The 22,290-nt window shown below is 44.9% G+C and overlaps 1 protein-coding gene across 1 annotated transcript in view; it reads left to right on the top strand.

Moving 5' to 3' along the window:
* LOC139420415 (MAGUK p55 subfamily member 7-like) overlaps window positions 1-22,290 on the top strand; it is a 267,762-nt gene that overhangs the window by 116,349 nt on the left and 129,123 nt on the right. The window contains exon 5 of the mRNA XM_071170496.1: window positions 17,510-17,587. Within this exon, the coding sequence (XP_071026597.1) occupies window positions 17,510-17,587 (78 nt within the window). The remainder of the gene's footprint in view (window positions 1-17,509; window positions 17,588-22,290) is intronic.

Below are 22,290 nucleotides of genomic sequence, written 5' to 3'. Positions count from 1 at the left end.
ATACACTCAATTAGAATTTGGTAGCATTGCCTTTAAATTGTTTAACTTGGGTCAAATGTTTCAGGTAGCCTTCCACAAGCTTCCCACAATACGTTGGGTGAATTTTGGCCCATTCCTCCTGACAGAGCTGGTGTAACTGAGTCAGGTTTGTAGGCCTCCTTGCTCACACACGCTTTTTCAGTTCTGCCCACAAATGTTCTATAGGATTGAGGTCAGGGCTTTGTGATGGCCACTCCAATACCTTGACTTTGTTGTTCTTAAGCCATTTTGCCACAACTTTGGAAGTATGCTTGGGGGTCATTGTCCATTTGGAAGACCCATTTGGGACCAAGCTTTAACTTCCTGACTGATGTCTTGAGATGTTGCTTCAAGATTTCCTATAGTAGTGAGGTCAGGGCTCGTTTTACTGTGGATATAGATACTTTTGTACCTGTTTCCTTCAGCATCTTCACAAGGTCCTTTTCTGTTGTTCTGGGATTCAGTTGCACTTTTCGCACCAAAGTACGTTCATCTCTAGGAGACAGAACGCGTCTCCTTCCTGAGCGGTATGACGGCTGCGTGGAGGCATGGTGTTTATACTTGCGTATTATTGTTTGTACAGATGAACATGGTACCTTCAGGCATTTGGAAATTGCTCCCAAGGATGAGCCAGACTTATGGAGGTCTACAATTTTTTTTCTGAGGTCTTAGCTGATTTATTTTGATTTTCCCATGATGTCAAGCAAAGAGGCACTGAGTTTGAAGGTAGGCCTTGAAATACATCTACAGGTACACCTCCAATTGACTCAAATGATGTCAATTAGCCTATCAGAAGCTTCTAAAGCCATTACATAATTTTCTGACATTTTAAAGGCACAGTCAATTTAGTGTATGTAAACTTCTGACTCACTGGAATTGTGATACAGTGAATTATAAGTGAAATAATCTGTGTCATGCAAAAAGTAGATGTCTTAACCGACTTGCCAAAACTATAGTTTGTTAGCAAGAAATTTGTGGAGTGAAAAACGAGTTTTACTGACTCCAACCTAAGTGTATGTAAACTTCCGACTTCAACTGTAGATGTTAATACCCATTTACACAATGTGCTTATTGTACGTTGACAGACATTAGCAACTGTAGAAAGCTAAAGTGGTTGAATTGACCTCGTTGCTCTTTAGGGTTTATAGGCCTATAGCCTACTTGTTGACACAAGCCTGGATCATTATTTCTGGTTAAAAATGCCCTACTGTATCCAAACTAAATCCCCTGTCCTCACAGAAACGTTATACTCCGGTGCTTAGGCTGCCGTCCAAATATTGTCATTACTGTTTAATGGACGAAAGCAGCGTGACGTTTGAAAGATCATGTTCAATGTACACAAACACGCTGGTTACGGACAAGAGGCAGACAGGCGGTGGACAGGGCCAAAATTGAAATGGACTTGTGGGGTTGTGATAGGGACAGTAGAGTAAAAGTAGAGCGAGTCGAAAAACTCCCCCCAGCCACAGAGTACAGACGCATGGCCTATTGAACATAACATGGGTTGGAAACTAAATAATTCCCAGCCTACTAGTGGTTTGGAGGTGGAGAAGACATGGATTTACCATCTTCAACTTGTTGTCTGTTAGGTGTGATTTGGCAGTCCACTTCTCCAGGTCGAGAACTGCTGTAGTGAAGTGTGTTTATAGCATGAACCCTGTTCTGTTGGAATACACCACCGTTATATCCCCTAACCTCTGACCTGGAACTAAAACACTGCTTCCCAGTTCCTACCACCCCCACTCTGAAGATGTTTGAAGTTTATCCATCATTTTGTCCTCAGCATTCTCTAGGCTACTATATTTTTTTACAACCCAATAGCCTCTATAAATCATTTGAATTAGCTTAATAAATGCCACGTGCAGTAAATCTCTGCAGTGTTTTTATTTTACATGTCATGAAACGGGATATTGGAAATTAAAAATGGAAATGGAAACCAAGTACTGTAGTGAAGGTGTTTGACTCATTGGCTGTCTGTATTTCTTTAGGAACTTGGTTAGGTGTGTGTGCATGTTCCTACACTGTCTCCTCATGCAGAATAAACAGGGTCTTCTGTGGGGTCCTCTTACCCAGTTGCCAACACTGCTCCCTTTCACTTTCCTAGCTGCATAAGGAATTCTATCCTCTAGCTAACTTAATGATATGGCTGTCACGGCAGGATGGACCTCTTCAATTCAATTCAAGGGGCTTTATTGGCATGGGAAACATATGTTTACTTTGCCAAAGCAAGTAAAATGGATAAACAAAAGTGACTCTCTCTCGCTATCCCTCCCTCTCACTACCTCTCCCTTTCTCTCTCTCTCCCTCTCTCTCTTTCTCTCTCTCCGTCTCTCTCTATCCCTCCCTCTCGCTACCCCTCTCTCTCTCTCCCTCTCGCTCTATCCCTCTCTCTCTTTAATTCAATTCAATTTGCTTTATTGGCATGACGTAACAATGTACAATTTGCCAAAGCCTATTTTGGATATTTACAATATAAAAATAAATAAAAATGAGAATCAAAGTTGTCAACGGGACAACAGTAACAACAATAACCAAGGGTCAAAATAACCATACATTCAACAATAACAATAAGCATACAGTAGAGTACATGTGCGGGTTGATTGGTCTGTCAGACACTGTCCCTCAACTTATGGCAGGCAGCAATGTAGTGTGCTGCCAACCCACAGCTCTCTGCGTCCTCCCCCAACAGGACGGGTAGCCTACTCTCATCAGAGAGGTCTATGAAACCTTGAATAAGGGTTTCAAATTTGGGAAAATGACACTCTAAGTGTTTTATATTTTTGAAATTTTGTCAGGAAATGCAGCTCCGCCTCAGGTTCTGCTGTTGTGCAGTGGTTGCACAGCCTTTCCTCTACAGGGAGCCAGATTTTCCTGTGTCTACCCTTCTCAATGGCAAGGCTGTGCTCACTGAGCCTGTACTTTGTCAAGGTTTTTCTAAGGTTTTGATCAGTAACCATGGTCAAATATAGGGCCAGATAGCACTGCATTTTGCTTTGTGCTTGTGTTTCCCAATAAGCAATGTAGTTTTGTTTTGACTGTGTTGTAATTTGGTTTATCTTGATTGATTGGATGTTCTGGTCCTGAGTCTTCAGTGTGTTAGTAGAACAGGTTTGGGAACTCAGGACCAGCTGGATGAGGGGACTATTTTCTTTGCTCAGCTCTTGGCATTGCAGGGCTTGGTAATGAAATGAGTGGGGGTCACTGTATTTTAGATGTTTCCAAAACTTAATTGCTCTTTTTTGAGTTTTCATTATTAGTGGATATTGGCCTAATTCTGCCCTGCATTCATTGTTTGTAGTTTTCCGTTAGACATGTAAGATAATCTTACAGAACTCTGCATGCAGGGTTTCAATGGGGTGTTTGTCCCATTTGATGAAATCTTGTTTTGCAAGTGGACCCCACACCTCGCTGCCATAAAGTGCAATTGGTTCAATGACATATTCAATTAGTTTTAGCCAATTTTTAATAGCTATTAGCTTTTTAATGGCGTAGAATGCCCTGCGTGCTTTCTCTCTCAGCTCATTCACTGCCATTTTTCTAGAATAGTGGCCAATTCGTTAATGTAAATATTGAAGAGTGCAGGGCTCAGATTGCAACCCTGGCGAAGGCCCCGCCCCTGGTTAAAGAATTCTGTTTTTTTCTTACCAATTGTTTTTACCAACATGTTTTTCCAGTATACATTGATTTAATTATGTCATATTTTACCCCCTACACCACTTTCAGTAACTTTGTAGAACAGTCCTGTATGCCAAATAGAATCAAATGCTTTTTGGAAGTCGATAAAGGAAGCGTATATTTTGGTATTATTTTGGTGGACGTGTTTATCTATCAGGGTGTGTAGGGTGTAAATATGATCAGTTGTGCGATGTTTTGGTATAAATCCAATTTGGCTTTTACTCAAGACATTGTGCTTGTTAAGGAAGTTTAGAAGTCTTACATTTATAATACTACAGAAAACCTTCCCCAGGTTACTGTTCACACAAATGCCTCTGTAATTGTTAGGGTCAAATTTGTCTCAGTTCTTAAAGATTGGGGTTATGACTCCTTGATTCCAGATGTCAGGGAAATAACCTACACTCAGGATCAAATTAAACAGTTTTAATATAGCCAATTGAAATGTTGCACTAGTGAGTTTGAGCATCTCATTTAGGATGCCATCAGGTCCGCATGCCTTTTTAAATTTGAGAGCCTGAAGTTTCTAATAGAGCTCCTGGTCAGTAATTGGGGAGTCCAGTGGATGTTGATTGTCCTTTATAGCTTTTTCTAATCCATTCAATTTCTCATGAATTTGACGTTGTTCTGCGTTTGTGTCAATTTGAACGGTGTTGTAGAGTGTTTTAAAATGGGTTGTCCATATGTCACCATTTTGTATTGCTAATTCCTCTTGTTTAGATTTTTTACATTGTTGTGTGTGTTTATGGACTCCTCAATTAGTGTCAGCTGCTTGCTGTTGTACTGTGCTTGTTTGGTTCTGAGTGTACGTTTATAGAGTTTTAAAGCCTCACAGTAATGAAGGTGTAATTCACCATTATTTGGGTCTCTGTGCTTTTGGTTGGATAGTGTTCTAAGTTTTTTTCCTTATAATTTTACAATCTGCATCAAACCAGTTGTCATCTGTGATCTTTTTTTGTTTTGTTTTTTATCAATTTCAATTGTGCTTCTTTTGCCGTTTGCCTGAATATATAGTTGATGTTTTGTACTGCCAGATTGATGCCTTCTTTACTGTGAGTGAATGTGGTATCCAGAAAGTTATCTAAGAGTGTTTGGATATTTTGGTTACTGGTTGCTTTCTGGTATTCTTCTGTGCTGTTTTGGGTCCATCTGTATGAATGTCTGATGTTGTACAACTTACTGGGCTGTGAATGTGTGGTTGTTTCCATGTCTGTTCTTTTGAGGAACAAGGTAATTTGGCTGTGATCAGACAGAGGTGTTAGTGGCTTGACAGTGAATGAGCTGAGAGAGAAAGGGTCAATGTCTGTGATCATACTGTACTGTGGCCAAGAGTTGAGCAGTAGGCAAATCTCCCCAAAGAGTCCCCCCGTAACCTACCATTGACAAAGTACAGATCCAGGATTCCACAGAGCTGCCGTTTTTGTTGACGGTGCTGTCAATGTTGTTTCTATAGGGGAGATTAAGACAGTTAGAAACACTAAAGCTGTCCCCTCATGTGGTCTGTCACTGTTGTTTCTATGGGGGAGATTAAGACAGTTAGAAACACTAAAGCTGTCCCCTCGTCTGCTCGTTAGATCAGATAGTGTTCCTGTGGGCGCATTTGTGTCCCCACAGATGAGCACATTTTCCTGGGCCTGGAAATGGCACGTCTCTTCCTCAAGGGTGGGGAAGATCTCCTCTGAGTAATATGGGGATTCTGAGGGGAGGAGATCTCCTCTGAGTAGTATGGGAATTCTGAGGGGGGATATATATTGCACAAAGGAACACATATTTTTCTGTCAGTACAAGTTTTTTTTTCCAGTTTTAACCAAATGTGATATTTGCCAATTTGAGGGGATCAATTAGATGTTGTAATTTGGATTTGTACCAAATGATCAGTCCTCCAGAGTCTCTACCTCTTGACAGAGCTGTGTTTTTGTGATGGCACAATTACCTCTCTGTAGCCTGTGGGAGAGTGAGTGACAACGTCAGCCTTACACCATGTCTCCTGCAGAATGATGACGTCAACATCTTTAAGGTTTTTGTTGAACTCCAGTGCTAAACTCTTCAGTCCAAAGGTTGATGAGTTTAGGCCCTGAATGTTCCACATGCTAACTGATAGTGATTTCATGTTGCAAAAAAAGAATAGCAGTAAGAAATACAGTAACTACTAACTAATAAGTTGTTAAGAGTGAGATAAACAGGATAACAGCTAACACTTTCTCTGTTAAATATATACATATTCCTATTCATTGAACAAGTAAATTCTAGTACAATGTGTCTGTGTGTGTGTGTGTGTGTGTGTGTGTGTGTGTGTGCGTGCGCCGTGGGGCTTCCTCTCTGGTCTGGTAGGGGTGGTGGTCTGGTGTGGGGTCGTAGGCTGGGCCCGGTCCTGTCTGACTTAGCCGATGGAAGTGGTCGGTGGGGCCTGTGGGGTGCGCTGGGTCTGTTGAATGGGCCTGGGGCTCCTTGGTGGTGCAGTGGTCTGGTAGGGGTCTCTGGGTGGTCCTCTGTCCAGTGCGGCATGGGGTGTTTGTCTACCAAGTGCCACATCCTTTAGAGACTTGGCAAACATCCCTACTGTCTGCTTCCTTAGGTGGGAGTGGTCGTGCAGGTCTGGCAGAATCTGTGCAGGAGATCTAGGTGCTGCTGTAGGCCCTCCTTGGTTGAGGACAGAAGCACCAGATAATCAGAAAACAGTAGACATTTGACTTCAGATTCTAGTGGGGTGAGGCCGGGTGCTGCAGACTTTTCTAGTGCCCTCGCCAATTCGTTGACATATATGTTGGAGAGGGTGGAGCTGCATACCCGTCTCACCCCACGCCCCTGTGGGAAGAAATTTGTTTTTTTGCATATTTTAACCTCATACTTGTTGTTTGTGTAAATTTTATAGTGTCATGTGTTTTCCCCCCAACACCACTTTCCATCAATTTGTATAGCAGACCCTCATGCCATATTGAGTCGAAGGCTTTTTTGAAATCAACAAAGCATGAGAATACTTTGCCTTTGTTTTGGTTTGTTTGTTTGTCAATTAGGGTGTGCAGGGTGAATACGTGGCCTGTCGCATGGTAATTTGGTAAAAAGCCAATTTTACATTTGCTCAGTACCTTGTTTTCACTGAGGAAATGTATGAGTCTGCTGTTAATGATAATGCAGAGTATTTTCCCAAGGTTGCTGTTGACGCATATCCCACGGTAGTTATTGGGGTCAAATTTGTCTCCACTTTTGTGGATTGGGGTGATCCGTCCATGGTTCCAAAGATTTGGGAAGATGCCAGAGCTAAGGATGACGTTAGAGTTTTAGTATAGCCAATTGGAATTTGTTGTCTGTATATTTGATCATTTAATGTCGTATACCATCAACACCACATGCCTTTTTGGGTTGGAGGATTTGTATTTTGTCCTGTAGCTCATTTAAGGTAATTGGAGAATTCAGTGGGTTCTGGTTGTCTTTCATAGTTGATTCTAAGATATGTATTTGGTCATGTATATGTTTTTGCTGTTTGTTCTTTGTTATAGAGCCAAAAAGATTGGAGAAGTGGTTTATACATCTCCATTTTGGATAGATAATTATTTTTGTTGTTTGTTTAGTGTTTTCCAATTTTCCCAGAAGTGGTTAGATTCTATGGATTCTTCAATTACATTGAGCTGATTTCTGACATGCTGTTCATACTTTTTCTGTAGTGTATTTCTGTATTGTTTTAGTGATTCACCATAGTGAAGGCGTAGACTCAGGTTTTCCGGGTCTCTATGTTTTTTCTTTCTTCGATTTTTGCATTTTTCATCAAACCATTTGTCATTGTTGTTCATTTTCTTCGGTTTTCTATTTGAGATTTTTAGATTTGATAGGGAAGCTGAGGTCAAATATACTGTTAAGATTTTCTACTGCCAAGTTCACACCTTCACGATTACAGTGGAACGTTTTACCCAGGAAATTGTCTAAAAGGGATTGAATTTGTTGCCTAATTGTTTTTTGGTAGGTTTCCAAACTGCATTCCTTCCATCTATAGTATTTCTTAATGTTACTCATTTCCTTTGGCTTTGATGCCTCATGGTTGAGTATTGCTCTGTTCAAGTAGACTGTGATTTTGCTGTGGTCTGATAGGGGTGTCAGTGGGCTGACTGTGAATGCTCTAAGAGACTCTGGGGTGAGGTCAGTGATATAGTCTACAGTACTACTGCCAAGAGATGAGCTATAGGTATACCTACCATAAGAGGCCCCTCGAAGCCTACCATTGACTATGTACATACCCAGCATGCGATAGAGCTGCAGGAGTTGTGACCTGTTTTTGTTGGTTATGTTGTCATAGTTGTGCCTAGGGGGGCATATGGGGGAGAGAATGCTGTCACCTGCAGGCAGGTGTTTGTCCCCCTGTGTGCTGAGGGTGTCAGGTTCTTGTCCGGTTCTGGCATGTAGGTCACCACAGACTCGTACATGTCCCTTGGCCTGGAAATGATTGATATTCCCCTCCAGGATGGAGAAGATGTCTTCATTAAAGTATGGGGATTCTAGTGGGTCGATATCGGTAGCACACAGGAGGACATTTTTCTCTGTTAAGATAATTTCCTTTTGAATTTCTAGCCAAATGTAAAATGTTCCTGTTTTGTTTAATTTAATGGAGTGAGTTAGGTCTGCTCGAAACCACATTAGCATACCCCCTGAGTCCCTTCCCTGTTTCACACCTGGTAGTTTGGTGGATGGGACTACCAGCTCTCTGTAACCTAGAGGGCAAAGAGTGGGTCCGTCTCCTCGAAACCAGGTTTCTTGCAGGTATCTCTCTCTTTCTCTTCTTTCTCCTTCTCTCTCTCTTTCTTCTTCTCTCTCTCTCTCTCTCCTCTCTCTCTCCTCTCTCTCTCTCCTCTCTCTCTCTCTCTTTCTCCTCTCTCTCGCTCTTTCTCCTCTCTCTCTCTCTCCTCTCTCTCTTTCTCCTTCTCCCTCTCTCTCCCCTCTCTTTCTCTCTCTCCTCTCTCTCTCCTCTCTCTCTTTTTCTCCTCTCTCTCTCTCTCTCTCTCTCTCTCTCTCACTCTCTCTCTCTCTCACTCTCTTTCTCTCCCTCTCCTCTCTCCCTCTCCTCTCTCCTCTCTCCCTCTCCTCTCTCCTCTCTCTCTCTCCCCTCTCTTTCTCTCTCTCTCCTCTCTCTCTCCTCTCTCTCTCTTTCTCCTCTCTCTCCTCTCTCTCTTTTTCTCCTCTCTTTCTCTCTCTCTCTTTCTCTCTCTCTCCTCTCTCTCTCTCTCCTCTCTCTCTCTCTTTCTCCTCTCTCTCTCTTTCTCCTCTCTCTCTTTTTCTCCTCTCTCTCTCTTTCTCCTCTCTCTCTCTCCACCCTCTCTCTCATTCGCTCTCTCTTTATCCTTCTCTCTCGCCTTCTCTCTGCCTCCCTCCCCAGTGCATCTGCTCTCTTAATAAGCTGTCACATTCTCCAGACATTTTCATGACAAATGAGAGTTGAGCGTGTTCCTAGCAGATCCGGAGTTCTGAGCAGAGCTTAGGCGCCGTGCTGGCCCGGGCCAGACCTCCCTCCTCAAGGCAAGATGCTCATTCTGCATCAGCCACCTACAGAGAATTTATTTTGCCCAGGCACGGAGGAGCAGGTAGTAACTAACTAGCTTCACTCCAATACAATTCTACCCCAGCAGCAGTCTGTTGTCCCTCAGCAGTCTACAATGCTGTCTATATTACCATTTTATGACGAGTTTAAGGGTTTCATTCCAAGTTGTTCAGGGCCTTGGCTAATTGGCCACGAGATGCTCTTGAGCTAATATCAAAGTATTTGAGACAATGCCTGCGGCAATGTGATGGTTGAGGACCATCTCCAGGCTCTGTCTCGGACTTCTCCTTTCTGGTCAGGTCACCATGCCAGACCAGTTCAGACCATCTCCAGGTTCTGTCTAGGACTTCTCCTTTCTGGTCAGGTCACCATGTCAGACCAGATAAGACCATCTCCAGGCTCTGTCTAGGACTTCTCCTTTCTGGTCAGGTCACCATGCCAGACCAGTTCAGACCATCTCCAGGCTCTGTCTAGGACTTCTCCTTTCTGGTCAGGTCACCATGCCAGACCAGTTCAGACCATCTCCAGGTTCTGTCTAGGACTTCTCCTTTCTGGTCAGGTCACCATGCCAGACCAGTTCAGACCATCTCCAGGCTCTGTCTCGGACTTCTCCTTTCTGGTCAGGTCACCATGTCAGACCAGATCAGACCATCTCCAGGCTCTGTCTAGGACTTCTCCTTTCTGGTCAGGTCACCATGCCAGACCAGATCAGTTCATCTCCAGGCTCTATCTAGGACTTCTCCTTTCTGGTCAGGTCACCATGTCAGACCAGATCAGACCATCTCCAGGGCTCTGTCTAGGACTTCTCCATACTGGTCAGGTCACCGTGCCAGACCAGATCAGACCATCTCCAGGGCTCTGCTGTAAGCCGACCGGCGTGAGAGAAGAGGAGAACACAGCCAGCCAGCCTCACCCTCTCTGGTGCTGGGAGACTGAATGGGGTAACCAGGGTTCTTGGGTAAACACAGACTGACAAGCATTTCTGTCTCAAGCATGCACATCTGTCTGTGTCTGTATGTGTGTGTCTGGCCCCCTGGTCTGTTTCCCCTGCATGGTACAGTCCTCCTCACAGTGTCTCCCTCCATGCTGAGAGGGGTTGATGAGGTGTTCTGAAGTTAGTAGCTGTAGTGATCTGAGCCACCAGTGGATACTGGAGATGTGGATTCTTGATACTGGATACACTTCATTGGGTCCTGCTGGAAAATGGAGCGGAGGGGTGGAGGGATTGAAGGGGTAGGTGAGTAGATCTGTGGAGTGGTCACGTCGAGTGCCTCTGGCCAGACGACATTTAGCAGGAGTTCCAGGCCTCCACGCTGGCCCCACAAGCCGAAACACAATCCAGCCCTCTCTCTCTTTCCATCTCTCACTACCTCTATCTTTCTGTCTGTCGCTCTCTTTCTACAATCTTTTTCCTTCCCTCACTTTTTTTGTCTCTTTCGCTCCCTCCCACCATATCTCCTTCCGTCTTTCGTTCAGTCTCTCTCTTGTTGATGCTGTTCTGCCAGATGTTTGTAATTGTCCCTAAGTGGTGCTGGTGTTTTTGAAGGATGTGCTCTCTTGTGGTCTGCCTGTCCTCTGTGTGTTGGTACGGGGCTCCCACACCACAGGCTGGCATTGAACCCAGGTTCACAGACATAACCTTTAACCTGGTAACCAAGATTAGGACCACCAGCCAGGGGTGAGGGTTCCAGACTGATGACTGAAGATGAGGAAGACTGATGTTCTGTTCTCACGGGGCTATATCCCCTCTGGAAAAGGTATCCTATTTCAAACATGAACATCTCATATTCACGTCCGCTATCCATGGGCTGTGGGTATGTTCAGTGTATTTCTGTGTGTATGTTAAGCCTGTTGGGTATTAATGGAACGGGACACAACCTGGTCTGGGGACTCCACTGAGAGATCAGGACACACTGGTTCGTTGTAGCCTGTTTTCTGGAAGCACCTCTCCCTGTGAAGGTAAACATTCGTCCCTAAGCTCATCTGATGGTGCGACGTTCGGTCTGTCCTCCACTCACTGCAGTCAGAATCCCTGCCTTTAATTCCTGCCTGTGGGATTCTCTAGCTTCCAGGCTGTCGGTTGCTTTCCAAATGGTGCCCTGTATCTTATTTAGTGCATAGATAGGATGCCATGTGGTATGCACCCCTAGCTTCTATTTCTGCTCTGGGTTTAACTAAGTTTCTGGCCTGGCGTTGCCTGGCTGTTACCCAACCTCTCAGTGTTACAGACCTTTTTCCACCGACACACACACTGCCTGCCTGCCAGGAGCGCAAGCAGAGTATTGCTGGTGGCCTGAAGAATGTAGGCTATGATATGTAAAGCAGCTCGTTATTACTTTACAATACGTGACGGCGCTGGCTCCGAGCTGTCCCGTTCGGCAGGCAGACGGATGCATTCCTGTCCTCCGCTCTGCTCACGGACAGAGGGACCATCTGGACGTGGCCCTGTAGTTGTAAATAAAAAAGCATTGCCATCGGATCTCACATTCTAGAGCAGAGAAATTCCACAGTAACTAAGCAGCAGACGGAGTGACTCGGTGTCGGTGGAACTAGCTCAGCAGATGTGATTCTCATTCTGGAATGCTGGAGAGGTGAAGACAGTGACGTACTTTCTCTCTCTGATTCACCTTGTGTTTCAGAGTGATGGATGGATGTGCTGAAGAGGAAGTAACTAGAGCTTCTCATGTGTCCTTTTATGGGCTGTGCTGTGAGTGTCGGTGGGAGATGAACCCTGTAGGCTACCGTAGAACACTAGACTGAGAGAGTATTTAGCCTAGTCCTCTGTCTGCAATGTGTTTCGTACCTGTTTTTAGAAGTATCCTTGATGGGTCCAAAGCTCCATCCCCAGCCCTGGTCTCAAAGCTCCAGCCCCAGCCCTGGTCTCAAAGCTCCATCCCCAGCCCTGGTCTCAAAGCTCCAGCCCCAGCCCTGGTCTCAAAGCTCCATCCCCAGCCCTGGTCTCAAAGCTCCAGCCCTGGTCTCAAAGCTCCAGCCCTGGTCTCAAAGCTCCAGCCCCAGCCCTGGTCTCAAAGCTCCATCCCCAGCCCTGGTCTCAAAGCTCCAGCCCCAGCCCTGGTCTCAAAGCTCCAGCCCTGGTCTCAAAGCTCCAGCCCCAGCCCTGGTCTCAAAGCTCCATCCCCAGCCCTGGTCTCAAAGCTCCAGCCCTAGTCTCAAAACTCAGTAAGAGCAGAGGAGGAGCAGCCGTCAGGCTCCCCAGTTTAGTGCTCCTCTCCCCAGATTACCAGGGGACACGCCTAATGCAGTGTTTTATGGCCGAGTAATGTGGATTTATCTTGGGGATTGGAACCCTTGGTGGAGACCAGATCTCCTGTACTGTTACTCCTCTGTGATGGTACTGTAGCCTACAGCCTTAAACCTGACCCGGTAACAATACTGCTCTTGTCTAACTCTCATTCTGTCTGTCTGTGACTGAGACACTGGATGATTTAGCTCCAGAGACCTTCTGGCTGAATCCGATACTGGTATATTACCACAATATGAAGACAATATTAAATATATAAGCCATAGAAAATGATCTAATCTATGGTCACTATCAGTGGTTCCCTAACTTTTTGAACCATGGCAAATTTTGATGGGATAAAATCAATTCTGCTGCACACCTAAAATGTCCCTATTAATTGATTTAGTGATACTGACCGATATTTTCGGTGACACAGGTTTTCTATAGATCAAATTGGATTTATTTGAACTATTTTCATGTTTTGTGTACCCCTTTTTAAGAGCGTCCCGCGATCCACGCCACTGTGGGGAAAAAGTTACTCCGGTAAAATATATATATATATATATTTTTTTTTGCAGGAGACTAGCAGTTTTCTGCATTGTAAAGGTGCAACCACTGGGTGCAACCACTGACACAAAGCCATGTTCCGTTTTGTTTCTACAGCAGATGTTGAGGTTCAGGTAAACCTAATCAGACTTGCTTGTACTAATGGTTCTAACAGGCAAAGTCAAAAAATACAATGACTATGCTGTTGATGTACACTGCTCAAATGATACAGATGTAACCATGTGCCATGCAATATATTGTCTGAGTGGCACTGGTCCTTCCAGTCAAAATTCCATGTGCGTTTATAAGTGACTGTTCCAAAATATTAGGAAAGGTTTTGCGGCCCACCTGAGTTCCTCAAGGCACACCGGTTAAAAACCTCTGGTCTCTATGGGACTTCCAAAATGTATGCCCTTCTCCTAATCATAGATTAGATCATTTTATCTTGTAGCTATGTTGGAACCTATTTCCCTTCTATAAAAACCAGCACGTTCCCTCTGCAATGCTCTGCATACGTTTTATTATCTCAAGACTGACATGTTGTTTGGTTCAAATCTACCATTTTAAATCCCCTTCCATTTTCTACCCCTTTCTGTGACCGCAATTATTAGCCGTTGAAAGTGACGTTAGAGGAGACTAATTCCGTCCTGCGTGTGGCGTAATTTACACATTCCTCCCATGCAGGCGCATTCCTGTTTTTATTCACACACAGGCTGTGACGTTGTCCGGGTAACAGTTCTCAAAAAGCCAGAGAAGTTTTAATTACACAGCAACTGTAGTTGTTAACAACGTGTCAGAAAACAAACCCTTCCCCCAAACTCTTTTCTCCTCCTCCTAGTGAGTGATTCGCTGGTTGCGGTTTGTCTCTGCTCCATGTCTGCAGAGAGAGGGAGAGTATTGGAGAGAGGGGGACAGAGAGCGAGAGGGAGTGAGAAAGAAAGATTGAGTGAGTGCCGTTCTGCGTAGGCCCTCCAGGCACCTAGCCGTTCCAAGCTCCAGGGCCAGGACTCTTCTGTCATTGTCACCCCAGCCAAAGGGCTCTCTCCTCCAGCCTCGTGGTGCTGGAATGTAGGCTGGCTGCTGGGACATCTAGGAATGATCCAGGGCTTGGGCCCAGCTGTCACTCAACCCTTGGCCCAGCTCCACACCCGGTCCTGGGATAGAGGGTTGGAGCGAGAGGCAGTAGGTGGTTGGTTGTCCCTCTACGATGTGCTGATAGGCCCTGACAACATCCTGTTTTGTTGTGGCATTATTTGGCAGCAGTTCATACATCACACATGACAGGGTGCGTTCGTAAATTCAATCTGGAGTGCCAGAGTGCGCTCAGAGTGCACTCTGGGCATTCGTAAATTCCGAGCGTTTCCCTCTCGGAGCGTTCAGAGTGCACACTAGACGCTCTGGCCGAGGAGTAGGGTTGAGTGTTCTGACCTCACAACGGCAGTCAACCACCCAAGCTAACATTGGCTAGCTTGCTAGCTACTTCTAGACACAAATGAGAACACCTCACACACACCATTTTACTCTTCCTAGCAGAGCTGGTTAGGCTGTTCATGTTAACCAGAGCTTTGGTGACTCTACCTGTGCAACAATTTAAGTATGCTTCTTTGACAACGTTTACCAAGACCGGCCATATTCAACGGGTGTTGAGCGTTCGTAAATTCATCAGTTATTCTGGGCTCTGGCACTTTCAGACAAGAGTGCTCTGAAATCGGAGTTGATAGTCAGAGTGAATTTATGAACACACCCAGGAGTGTCAGCTGGATTGGATGTCACTGACACATCTAATCATAATGATATTATCAGCTACTACTGATTAGGCTGTGTCAACCAATGAGGAGTGAGCTGTCATTACAGTGTGCTTTGTCTATTAAGGCAGTACTGTAGCAGTCATGTGGTCACGCTGAAGTCACCGCCGTTTTAGCATCTCTACCAGTAATGGCCCTAAATTGTGTAGGGTCTTCATTATGCAATTTCACATAATCAGCCTGAAATTCTCAAACTTAACATCATGACAGGAGCGCTGTACAGTATCTGGTTAATTTATTTTCTCTGTCTCTGTCTCTGTCTCTCGCTCTCTCTCTCTCTCTCTCTCTCATTGTTCTCTCTCTCTGTTCTCTCTCTCTCTCTCTCTCTCTGTTCTCTCTCTCTCTCTCTCTCTGTTCTCTCTCTCATTGTTCTCTCTCTCTCTCTCTCTCTCTCATTGTTCTCTCTCTCATTGTTCTCTCTCTCTCTCTCCCCCTATCTCTCTCTCTCTCCCTCTCTCTCTCTCTCTCTCCCTCTCTCATTGTTCTCTCTCCCTATCTCTCTCTCTCCCTATCTCTCTATCTACCTATCTCTCTCTCCCTATCTCTCTCTCTCTCATTGTTCTCTCCCTATCTCTCTCATTGTTCTCTCTCTCTCATTGTTCTCTCTCTCTCATTGTTCTCTCTCTCTCTCCCTATCTCTCTCTCCCTATCTCTCTCTCTCTCTCTCTCCCTATCTCTCTCTCTCTCTCTCTCTCTCTCCCTATCTCTCTCTCTATCTCCCTATCTCTCTCTCCGTCTCATAATTGAATTAAATTCAAGGGGCGTTATTGGCATGGGAAACATGTTAACATTGCCAAAGCAAGTGAGGTAGATAATATACAAAACTGAAATAAACAATAAAAAATGAACAGTAAACATTACACATACAGAAGTTCCAAAACAATAAAGACATTACAAATGTCATATTATGTATATAAAGAGTGTTGTAATGATGTGCAAATAGTTAAAGTACAAAAAGGGAAATAAATAAACATAAATATGGGTTGTATTTACAATGGTGTTTGTTCTTCACTGGTTGACCTTTTCTTGTGGCAACAGGTTACAAATCTTGCTGCTGTGATGGCACACTGGTGGCTTTGTTATGGAAGGTTTGGGAATCGCTTCCTTTTAGGTGGTTGTAGAATTTAACGGCTCTTTTCTGGATTTTGATAATGCATGCATTATTTGGTGTTCTGCATGCATTATTTGGTGTTCTGCATGCATTATTTTTTCAGAATTCTGCATGCGAAGTCGCAATTTGGTGTTTGTCCCATTTTGTGAATTCTTGGTTGGTGAGCGGACCCCAGACCTCACAACCATAAAGGACAATGGGTTCTATAACTGATTCAAATATTTCTTTGTGGAAATTACCTGTGGCGCTGATGCTTAGGCCATGTTAAGTAGAGTTTTTTTTTGTGTGCTCTAGGGCAACGGTGCTCTCTCTCTCTGTCTCTCTCTGTCTCTCTCTGTCTCTGTCTCTCTCTGTCTCTGTCTCTCTCTGTCTCTCTCTGTCTCTCTCTGTCTCTCCCTGTCTCTCTCTGTCTCTGTGTTTCATCTTTAGCCTGTCTCTGTGTGTGTGTGTCTGTATAAAGTGTTGAAACATGTTATTTTTCCAGTGTATTTTCCTGTCCTGGGACTAAAGTTGTGTTCTGGTGCTGCGGTCCTATATTGATAGTATTTAGTGAAGCTGTTGAAATGTTTAGAAATCGGTAACCACCAGAGCTTATCCAGTAGGTGGAGGAGAGCAGGATTGATAGTACAGTTGGAGAATGAACTGAAAAGCACTAAAGCAGTCTGTTGTGCTCCGGTAGCCCTCTGAGAATGACTTTCTTTTGTGTGTGTGTGTGTGTGTGTGTGTATGTTAAGAGACACTAGTGTGTGTTTCCCTAGCCCAGCCTCCCCCTCTCTAACCACAACTCACAACAGTCTCTCCTTTATTTATCTTTGTCTCTCCTTTCTCTTAATCTCTCCTTTCTCTTAATCTCTCCTTCCTCTTAATCTCTCCTTCCTCTTAATCTCTCCTTCCTCTTAATCTCTCCTTTCTCTTAATCTCTCCTTTCTCTTAATCTCTCCTTTCTCTTAATCTCTCCTTCCTCTTAATCTCTCCTTCCTCTTAATCTCTCCTTCCTCTTAATCTCTCCTTTCTCTTAATCTCTCCTTTCTCTTAATCTCTCCTTCCTCTTAATCTCTCCTTCCTCTTAATCTCTCCTTCCTCTTAATCTCGCCTTCCTCTTAATCTCGCCTTCCTCTTAATCTCGCCTTCCTCTTAATCTCGCCTTCCTCTTAATCTCGCCTTCCTCTTAATCTCTCCTTCCTCTTAATCTCTCCTTCCTCTTAATCTCTCCTTTCTCTTAATCTCTCCTTTCTCTTAATCTCTCCTTCCTCTTAATCTCTCCTTCCTCTTAATCTCTCCTTTCTCTTAATCTCTCCTTTCTCTTAATCTCTCCTTCCTCTTAATCTTTCCTTTCTCTTCGTCTCTCCTTCCTCTTAATCTCTCCTTCCTCTTAATCTCTCCTTCCTCTTAATCTCTCCTTCCTCTTAATCTCTCCTTTCTCTTAATCTCTCCTTTCTCTTAATCTCTCCTTCCTCTTAATCTCTCCTTTCTCTTAATCTCTCCTTCCTCTTAATCTCTCCTTCCTCTTAATCTCTCCTTTCTCTTAATCTCTCCTTCCTCTTAATCTCTCCTTTCTCTTAATCTCTGTTTTCTTTCGGTCTCTCCTTCAGATCCATGAGAGACTGCAGCACTATGAGGAGCATAGTCCTGCCCCCATCCTGGACAGTGCTGGCTCCCTGGCCGCTGACGTAAGTAGCTCCCCCTCGCCCCGGTTTGCACACACACACAGGACACCTATACACACGCACACACACACACCCTACCCCCGCAGAGTTTCCCGCTGGGAGTCAGATGAGGTTTCACTGTTGTTATTTCTCCTCCTGCGACCTTTCACCTCTCAGCTCTCATGGCCCCAGGGAACAAGTGATCATTTTCGAAGGGCATAAGGAAGGAGGGAGAGTGGAAAAGGGCAACAATTCAGAGGAAGGTTAAAAGATGGATGAGAACGTCAGGGCGGAGGACAGGAAGAGACGAAGCGACAGATGAAAGAGGAGAAATGACTCAGGGAGCATAAATATAGGAGAGAGGCGGTGTCACACTATCACCTGTGGCACACGGCCCGCCGATTTATTAACCTGTCGTCCTCTCCCCAAAATGCCAGCACTCTGTGTGTGTCTGTACGTGAATGACAGAGTACCATCATCTGTACAACCTTTAGACTCTCTGCTCCTCTCATCATCAGAGCCCTGAAAACCCTTCTCTGTCATTATTAACTAAACATATATCTGACATTGTGTTGGTGGTGCTTCTTCCTATTGGTCAGTAATGGAACTAGCAGCGTTACACACACAGACACACACGTGCATGGTTGCACAAGAGCATCCGTACATACACACACACCTGTATAAACCACTGATCCAGTCTGGTTTAGTAATGTAAGCGGTGGTTTAATGATGTGTGGTTGTGTTTTAAATCCCCTGTTCTGTTTATTGTAATCAAAGTGCTGTGGAGTTTTCCTCATCTCCTTCTAAAGAGCACCGAGGAGGCCTGAGGAGAGAGTAGAGGGGGGGCAGAGAGAGTCTAAGGGATCTGAGAGAAAGAGAGAGGTGGAGTGCGTCTAGTGGGTTGTTTTATGGCCTGGCTGGGCTGGCTGTGTGTTTCTTTAGCTGAGGGTTCCTAGCCTGAGTCTCAGGACTGTTGTTGCTGTCTTGCAAACTCCATTGCTGTCGTTGTTAAGCGGCCTGCCGTGACAATGAGCGCACACAGCCCTGGGACGGGAGAGACTGGTCTGGCCTGGTCTGGTCTGGCCCAGAGAAATTCTAGAAGACCGAATGATGTATGGATGGCAGGATGACAGCCCAGATCACCGGATCCACAACACAGCACCAGGGAGTTAGTGCACAATACTGCTGTTTGTCTATTGTGTGTGCGTGGGAGAGAGAGACAACTTTGTTTATTTTTCCTTCTCCCTCCCTCCCTCCATGGGTCATGGCAAGCGTCCTTTTCTGTATTTAGTTAAGGGACCCACCTATCAGACCCCCGTTCATTTTTAAAATGACCGCGTTTGAAATGTGCGCTTCCTCGTAAATGCTGTGAGAAACCTCAGATATCAGGATAAAGATGATTTATCAGAGCGGTCTGGAGTGACAGAGCCACCAACCAGAACCATTCAGAGTACTTGTGTTTTTAAGAACTGTGTGTTTTTAAGAAGTATCCCTTTTCAACCGCGTCGTCTCGCCGAGCGTCGGAATGAAAGCCATTGAAGTCATTGTGTGTAGTAGAGTGTATGGTATTAAACTACTTGAGGAGAGGAAGTCTTGGTGAAATTCATTTTGGGGTTGAGTTTCGGATATGGAGGTTGAATTTATTGCCTCACATAAAATGACACTTCAACCCCGGTCTGCCCTCGTGCACTGTCTAGAGCGGTCTCAGCAGGTGACTCCATCCACAGACCCACCAGACCTCTACTGCTGCTGCTATAGGACAGACCTCACGAGTCCTCAAAATACCTGGCTGGCTTGATGAAATACTATTACACACGCGCAACCACATGCATGCATGCGCTCACACACAGACACACACACACACACACATAATAGGCCCATAAACTCACAAGCACAAATTAATTACACACAAGGCCATAGCTCCCAGAATATGTCTGTCTCCTTTACCCTGGCCCTCTCCTCTGTTGGTTGTCCTCCCATCCTCTCTAGTCTGTCATTCTCCAGACTGTCCACCAGGTGGGCCCAGAGAGAACTTCTCTCGTCTCTCTCTCTCCATACTGACTGTCAATCCACAGTTACAATGCATTGATTCACAGGTAACTGCCAAAATAAAGGAAACTCTTGAGTAAATGAGGGAAACAAAGTATATTGAAAGTGGGTGCTTCCACATAAGTCTGATTCCTGAGGTACTTAAGCAGTCAAACCATCCCATCATGCTTAAAGTCATGTGGGTCGTTTTTGTGTCTCAGTCACCAGATCTCAACCCAATTGAGTGTTTTCTACCACCATCAACAAAATATGGAATTTCTTGTGTAAAAATGTTGCATCCCTCCAATAGAGTTCCAGACATTTGTAGAATCTATGCCAAGGTGCATTGAAGCTGTTCTGTCTCGTGGTGGCCCAACGCCCTTTATGTTGGCGTTTCCTTTATTTTGGAAGTTACCTGTACCTTCATTATCTTTGTCTTAAAGAAGTGTTACAAATGCAGAAGTGAACACAAACTGACAAATATTGTCCGTGTATGTGAATGTTGAACTGATTTCCATTGGATCTTTCAGGTAAGTAATTGCCATTAGGACAGACAGACCTGAAGACATTGATGTTCGCTTCAGTGTCTTCTTCAGTCTCATGGTGCCATCCAACACCAGGCCCGTTTTAGCATGTCCAAGAGACAGAACCATGTATTTACCTTATGTTGTGGAAACATCTGGTGTAAAATTCAATCACAAAATGACAAGCTTTAATTGAACAAGATGCATCGGTTATAGCCAGACGCAGGTTTGTATTTGTGTTTGAAATAACGTAATGGGTTTCATGGCCGCGGGAACCGTAAACTCAGTGCTCCACATCAAGCCTGTCTAAACAGACATCAGTGTGAGGCTGGCCATGGGGTTACGACTGGAATACACTCAGCCACAATCCACAAAGTAGACACACACACACACACACAGAGAGAATGGAAAGTGTGATTGTAGCGTAGAAGCATGAAGGTAGTATAGAGTATGTTGTGTCATCTTTCCTCCCTAGTGAGTTATGAGTTAAAGCCTTTAATGAGACAATAAAAGGACCTGTTCTCTCTCTCTCTCTCTCCCTCTCTCTCTCTCTCTCTCTCTCTCTCTCGTAGCAGTTCACTTTGGCAAGGGGTGATGTCTGTACAGAGCAAGATGCTCACAACCTCATCTTTATTCTTCTCTCGCTCTCACACACACACTTAAGCTCCCGTCTGTCTCTTCAGAGGGCAACAGCAGTGCAGTAGTGACCCCTCTCTCTCTCTCTCCCTCCACGGCCCTTTCCTTCACCCCTGCTGCCTTGTACCTCACCCCTACCTGACTGCTACCTCACCCTGGACGTCATTAGTCAAACATACTCCGCTCTTTTCCTCTGTAATCATCACACGCTAGTTTGGGTGTGTGTCTGGGTGTGTGTGTGGGAGGATGATGTTCCTTGAACTGTTCCCCCCTGGCTTTAGAGCCCCTTTACTGTGGTCTACTGGTGGTCGCTCGCTCAGAGCAACAGAGAGCGGAGTGTGTCAGGGTTAGGGGTCAATTCCTTTTCTATTCCAGTCAATTCAGAAAGTATACCAAATTCCACTTCCACATTTTCCCCATTGAACAGCATCGACGATAATTGGAATTTGAATTTCAGTACTTCCTGAATTGACTAGAATTTAAATGGATTGACCCTAACCCTGGTGTGTGTTTTTTTTTTTTCTCCCCTCTTCCTCCCACACACTCCTCCTCTTGTCCCTGCCAGTGGGAGGATTCTCAGAGCTCTTGTGATTTTTCACCGGGGCTCGTTGAACAGACGCAGTTCAGGCGGTTCTCCTCCTCATCCCCGTTCACTCACAAGCGACCCTTTGTCTGTGCACTCAGCCGCTCCTTCGCCGCTTCTCTCCAGCCTTCCTCACCCCCAGGGAACCACGGCTCTCTCTGCCAGGGCACCCATAAATCAGCTCCTGTCCAGCCCACAGAGATGAGCCCGGCCACCCCCTCTAGACAACCAGACAACCACGGGTCTGGTCCAGGCAGCAGCCCACCAGGTTTGGGTCTGGGCCCCTGGCTTTGGCTCTGGTGCTGAAGCAGAGGGTATTAGGGAGACATCAGATTGATGGGCTGTCTCTCTTCATGCTATGCTGCCTGGCGGCCCTCAGCACACAGACAGGGATTACTACCTCTAGAGCATGACTAAGGCCTCTTTTCGTCTGGCCTTGTTACATACTGACCAAACTGCTTGCGCGCCTGCTGATTTAAAAAAAACATTGGGTTGTTATTTTACCTGAAATGCACAAGGTCGCCTACTCCGACAATTAATCCACAGATAAAACAGTAAACCAAATTACTGTCTCGTAATCTCTCCTCCTTCAGGCTTTTTCTTCTCATTTCTTCTCAACAGCCACACCATTCATTACCAGATTCAGCTGAGGTCTAGAACTTAGGGAATGATTTGTATCAAATACAATGCTCTTAGTTTTAGAGATGTTCAGGACCAGTTGATTACTGGCCACCCATTCCAAAACGGACTGCAACTCTTTGTTAAGGGTTTCAGTGACTTCATTAGCTGTGGTTGCTGATGCATATATGGTTGAATCATCAGCATACATGGACACATGCTTTGTTTAATGCCAGTGGCAGGTCATTGGTAAAAATAGAAGTGGAGAGCCTAGAGAGCTGCCCAGCGGTACACCACACTTTACATGTTTGACATTAGAGAAGCTTTCATTAAAGAAA

The sequence above is a fragment of the Oncorhynchus clarkii genome, chromosome 11, assembly GCF_045791955.1.
Source record: "Oncorhynchus clarkii lewisi isolate Uvic-CL-2024 chromosome 11, UVic_Ocla_1.0, whole genome shotgun sequence".
Lineage (NCBI taxonomy): Eukaryota > Metazoa > Chordata > Actinopteri > Salmoniformes > Salmonidae > Oncorhynchus > Oncorhynchus clarkii.
The sequence above is the reverse complement of the archived record's forward strand: the minus strand, read 5'-3'. Positions and strand labels throughout refer to the sequence as shown.